General features: G+C 49.5%; 1 protein-coding gene across 4 annotated transcripts in view; it reads right to left on the reverse strand.

Annotated features, from left to right (window-relative positions):
- RALGAPA2 (Ral GTPase activating protein catalytic subunit alpha 2) overlaps nt 1–6000 on the reverse strand; it is a 282773-nt gene that overhangs the window by 183052 nt on the left and 93721 nt on the right. For all 4 annotated transcript variants that reach the window (XR_003004327.1, XR_003004326.1, XM_024753744.1 and 1 more), the window contains exon 15: nt 1908–2145. Coding sequence is in view for 2 of the 4 variants with exons in the window: in XM_024753744.1 (XP_024609512.1) it covers nt 1908–2145 (238 nt within the window). In the remaining 2 variants the exon portion in view is untranslated. The remainder of the gene's footprint in view (nt 1–1907; nt 2146–6000) is intronic.

The following is a 6000-nucleotide window of genomic DNA, read 5'->3' on the forward strand; positions in this document are numbered from 1 at the left end:
TCCTTACAACTTCAACTAGGGAGAAAAAAGGATCTTCTGCTAAAGTATGTGAGAACTTTGCATTAGACAGTCTAAATCTAAACTGGGATTAGACAATTCCACTGGAATGCCCCACACTTCAACTAGTTAGTTTTGGTTTCTCACTGACTTGCTCTTACTAATCGGTGCCTTGGCAAGCCACTCACAGACTGCAATGAAGACATTCTAGGAATCAGTCACATTAACTAGATGGCTCTGCAGTTAACTAACCATAATTGGTTCACACTTCTCCGTATCCACATCCTCCGTCATCCTCTCCCACATTAACTCTGGGCTTCAGCACATGACTTTTGGTTGCAGAACTGAGCAAGCAGAGATTTGAAATGTACCTGAAAATCTGCGTGTGTCCTCCCCTGCTCCTGGAACCCTAAGCCATTAGGTGAACAGCCTGAGCTAGCCTGCTGGGTGATGAAAGATGTACGGCCTCGTCACCTCTACTGCACAGCCGACAGCCGGCTAACCCCTGGCAGTGGAGCTGCCGCTCGCTGAGCATGTCACAGCCCGGCTGACTGCGAATGCAGCTGTGAGGCCAACACAACTGCCAACCCATAAAATCATGATCTGAATAAATGGTGTTATTTGAAGTCGCTATATTTTGGGGTGCTTTGTCACACAGCAAAGCTAACTGACATCATCTACACTAAGACCACTGTTGAGGTTGTAGTTGACCACAGCAACTAACATGCTTTTTGTAAGTCTCTGGAGGAAAAATTCCTCACAGGTCCCAGGACCAGGACAAGCCAAGCAACTAGCTTGTTTACACCTTTTGCACTCTGATTCTCCCGTGTTACTCTGTGATGATCAGAGTTGAATCTGCGGTGGCCCCCTTCCCGCCTCCCCAGCAGCACCGAGGCTCTTCACTGTGCATCCTGGCATTTTATCCATGCCTGGAGCTCCACCCCTGTTCATTCTGCCCCAGTGTCCTTATGTATTTTATCCATTGTATTATGTGTATTTCTACGAGCGGCCTCAAAATCTTTACACAATAAGCTGGAGTACAGGGAACTAATCCAAGGACTGCGTCACAGCCTTAAAAACAGTAATGAAGACAGGCTGCAGAGTGTCATCCCCAACAGAGACCAGTACTGAGGTTTCCCGCCTTGATCTGACTCCAGGTCTCACAACAATTTTCACCCAGAAACACAAAAAAGCCAGAATGACTCCATGTGAAGCATTCAGAACTTCTCCACCTTCCCGGGGGTGGGGCGCAGCAGAATAGATGATAAATAGTGGGGCGCCTTGAGTGGGACTTGCCTGGCTTTGATTTCCGGCTTTACTGCTTCTTAGCTGTGTGACCCCGAGTGAGCCAATCCCTGTGGACTCTGTCCTTGAGTTTCTTGGTCTGTGATGTGGGGAGACTGGCACGGACATCACAGGCTCCCCTGAGGGTGAAGGCAGAGAAGGTGCACCCGGCCCCCACTGCTATCACTACTGTTCCCAATCCTCCTCCTTCCTTCTTCCCAGCCTGTCTGTCATCCTCACTAAGCGGACACAGTGCTAGGAGACGCGACTGAACACCACCGTTAAAAGATACTGTCCGGGGCTTCCCTGGTGGCGCAGTGGTTGAGAGTCCGCCTGCCGATGCAGGGGACACTGGTTCGTGCCCCGGTCCGGGAAGATCCCACATGCCGCGGAGCAGCTGGGCCCGTGAGCCATGGCCGCTGAGCCTGCACGTCTGGAGCCTGTGCTCCGCAACGGAAGAGGCCACAGCAGTGAGAGGCCCGCGTACCACACACACACAAAAAAAGATACTGTCCGTACAGCTGGTTCAGCTGACTATGAAATTCCATGCGTCGACTGCCTGCTGTTTAATACACACTCCTCCCCAGACTCAGACACCCGGTGCTACCCAGCCAGGCAGCAAATACCTTTGCCTCGCTGCTTCTTCTCCTTCTGTTCACTTAATTTGTCCAGAGGTAGGTTTGTCATCTCAACTCCGTACACGGTCCTGGCAAGCACCACCGTCAAGGAGTCCATGATGCTGGCCCACTCGTGGATGAGCTCTTCCCAGTCCGTGAGGGAGGACAGCACCCCAAGGAAGTCGTCCCAGAGCTCCCGAGAGATGTACACGCAGAGGTTTGCACGGATCCAGGCCACTATGAGCGTCTGAAAGCGACCAATGAACAGGAGAATTCAATCATCTCCATTTGGAAGAAGTGTACTTTCGACAAAACATTGAAAATCACTATTAATAAAATGAATTTTAACATAAAAAGTGCTTGGGGATACTGTGTTTAATTTCTCAAAATGCATCTGATCCACTGCAATCAAGATTTGAGCTACTGTTAAATTAGTTATCATTCTGAACAGACACTGATCAAAATGATCCTAGTGTCTGTGGCTGGTCCTGGCGGGACCTGGGAAGCCTATTCGCTCCCTCACGCCCTGCAGGGGCCACTCCGAGCCTTGTCTTCTGCAGGTAAACCTCCAACTCCACCAGCTCCCGCCTGACTGGCAGCAGATGAGCTCAAAGCAGACTTCAGAGCACAGACCCCAGGAAACAATGCCCTGGACCTCCGCCCACCAGGCCTGCATCCGCCCGGCTCCTCCCCCACTGCAGGCCGTGCAGGGAGGGGGCCCTGCTCTCCTGCGTGCCCCCCGACCCTAACCCCTGCTCCCGGCCTCCTCCTCAGACTCTGCATTTCTGTTAACCCCACCTCACCTTGACCCCCTGCCCATCCTACTTCTCCAGCTCCTACCCATCAGCACGTAAACATGATCCAATTCTTCCTTATCTCAAAAAAACCCCACAGAAGTTCCCTTGAGACCTGATGTCCCTTTCGAGCTACAGCCCCTTCTTCCCCTTTCAAAGCCAAATTTCTTGAAAGAATGGCCCACACCGCTCCATCTTCCACACTCACTCCATCCTCTGCCACCCCACCTTCTGCCTAGGTTTTGGTCCCCGTTCTCATGGCTCCAATGACCATCTGCTCACTACCCACGTTCAACCCAGACCTCTCAAGATGCTGGTTTCCTGACCCTTCTCTTTGCTCACTCGTAGCCCACATGCCACGTCCTGCAGGCACCTGCCACGCAGCGTAGTTGTGAAAAGAACTCAGTTACCTCCACTGAAAGCCCTCAGGCCCTCCACCTGGCCTCTCCTGCTCCCGGCCTCTGCACATACCTTTCCCTCCCTCTCTTTTCCCTCCCTCCTCATTTTGCTTCTTTAACTTCCGCCCACTCTTCAGGTCGCAACTTGGACGTCACTTCCTCCTGGATGTCCCTGATGTCACCCACCCCCCAGCCTCCAGGAAGCAGCCTGCGTTTCCCCCATCGGAGTTCGTTTCCCTAAGTCCCTCAGTTCCCCTGGTCTCACCGTCCACAGTACTACAGCTGCTTGCAGGGGCAACCCTACAACAAGACAATTATGCATGTATTCTGGGTAGTTCTTTACCTCCAAGGTGCCCAGCTCCTTACCTCTGCCAAAATATTCCGCATCCTTTAAAACTCAACTCAAAATGTATCTCCCGGGACTTCCCTGGTGGTCCAGTGGTAAAGAATCTGCCTTCCAACGCAGGGGACGACGGCTCAATCCGTGGTTGGAAAACTAAGCCCGCGTGCCACAACTACTGAGCTTGTGCGCCTCAACTAGAGAGCCCGCGTGCCGCAAACTACAGAGCCCACGCACCCTGGAGCCTGCACGCCACAACTAGAGAAGAGAAAACCCGCACGCCACAACTAGAAAGAAGACCTCACACCACAACGAAAGATCCCGCATGCCTCAACGAAGATCCCACGTGCCTCAACTAAGACCCGACACAGCCTAAAACTAAAATAAGTAAAAAATAAATCTTTAAAAGAAAAAACAAACAACAACAAAAAACCAAAATGCATCTCCCTTGAAAGTGTCAAGTCCATCTCAGATGAGCCCCAGATGCTTTCCTAATCTTAGTAGAGGGAATCTTTATAGCCAAGGTCTGGGTAACTTCCCTGATCTGTTGTCAGAGCTAAAATGTACCAGGTAAGGTGCCAACTCGCCAATATCTCTGCCCAACCCAGATGCAAATAGGCTCCCACTGCTGTCAGGAGTTGTACTGTGCATGGGATGGGGGTGAATTTGCTTTTTAATTTAGATTAGATTAGGCGGGTTCAGGGTCGTATGGCCGTAGACTGCTTTTTAATTAAAAGAGAAATTTTTCTAATATAGACCTAGGAAAACTTTGAGAAGAAGAAAGGAGTCTGTACCTAGACAAGCCTGCTCTGACCACCTGAAAAATCATATATAAAGTGACCCTCATGACAATGTACCTGTTCTCTGTTTTAATTCATGTTAACTACACTTTTTAAAGGGGTAAAAATGTTAAAGTTGAGCTAAAATAGTTGAGTATATTGAAAACAAGGTTCTAAACACTCATATTTAAAATCTGGTTCTAAGATGAATGAATTTTTTAAAAATTAAGGACAATGCAAAAGGAAAAATTAAAATAATGTTACCATTTATTGTTATTAGTACTTTATTATACATTTTTATTCTGACTAAAATGCCAGCTTCTGTTTATTCATTTTTTACACTCCTGTTTTCAAAATGAGTTTGAGGTCATTACCATAAAGTGCATATACACAATAAAATTAATAAATGGTAGATCAAAAATGTAATCTTCCAGGGGCTTCCCTAGTGGCGCACTGGTTAAGAATCCGCCTGCCAATGCAGGGGACACGGGTTCAAGCCCTGGTCCGGGAAGATCCCATGTGCCGCGGAGCAATTAAGCCCGTGCGCCACAACTACTGAGCCTGTGCTCTAGAGCCCGCGAGCCACAACTACTGAGCCTGCACTCTAGAGCCCGTGAGCCACAACTACTGAAGCCCGCACACCTAGAGCCTGTGCTCCCCGACAAGAGAAGCCACCGCAATGAGAAGCCCGCGCACGGCAACGAAGAGTAGCCCCCGCTCGACGCAGCTAGAGAAAGCCCGCGCACAGCAACGAAGACCCAACACAGCCAGAAATAAAATAAAATCAATTTGAAACTATACATATAATCTTCCAGAGTAGGAGAATGCAGAGACTGGCCAAGTTGCCAGGACTCAGCCTCACATGTGGTCACGGCGCTGGCTTCAGGTTTAAAAGCGGAGGAGTGTGTATAAGATGCCCACTGGGTCCTGCACTGGCCTCGCTTTATTGACTAATTATTAGACAAGGACAGAACCGTGACTTCCTGCAGCTTACAGGCTTCACCTCCGCAAATCTCACAAACATGTGCATCAGCACACATCACACCTCATTCTCACTCACAGCTAAGGACAGTCAGCAGACGTAAGCCCAGGGCCCCCTCTTCACAGGTTTCCCTTTTCTAACAGGAAGGGGGAAAGAGAGGGCCTCAGACCCGGTTGTCACTAACCTAGTTTGTGACCTGGACAATTTACGTGGCTTTTCTGGAGTCCTATTTCTCTCTAAAGATAAAAAGCTGAATAAGGGCATCCCTAATTTCATCCTTCGGCACTGAAAGTCATGTTTTATCAAGTATGTCTTGGCACACAAGACGTATAAAAGACACCTTCACTAGTAAATTACTCCTTTTCTTACAAAGTTTCCGAACCAACCACTTTCTATGTCACTCTACCCACCTCACTTAGGGGATGACATAATTTTAAGGTATGGGCTCAGGCTATAAACAGAAGGACCGAAGTCCAAGTTTCCTGATATACTTCTGAGCTTCAAGCAGGAGGCACAGTTAGCACTGATGGAAGTATGTAAAGCATCATTTATGGCAATCAGCATTACTTGGTAAGTATTTAAAACTAAGTAGGGCTTCCCTGGTGGCGCAGTGGTTGAGAGTCCGCCTGCCGATGCAGGGGACACGGGTTCGTGCCCCGGTCCGGGAAGATCCCACATGCCGCGGAGCGGCTGGGCCCGTGAGCCATGCCCGCTGAGCCTGCGTGTCCGGAGCCTGTGCTCCGCAACGGGAGAGGCCACAGCAGCAAGAGGCCCACGTACCGCAAAAAAAAAAAAAAAAAAAAAAAAAA

Source organism: Neophocaena asiaeorientalis, unplaced genomic scaffold (assembly GCF_003031525.2).
Source record: "Neophocaena asiaeorientalis asiaeorientalis breed wild unplaced genomic scaffold, Neophocaena_asiaeorientalis_V1.1 scaffold302, whole genome shotgun sequence".
NCBI classification, from domain to species: Eukaryota; Metazoa; Chordata; class Mammalia; order Artiodactyla; family Phocoenidae; genus Neophocaena; species Neophocaena asiaeorientalis.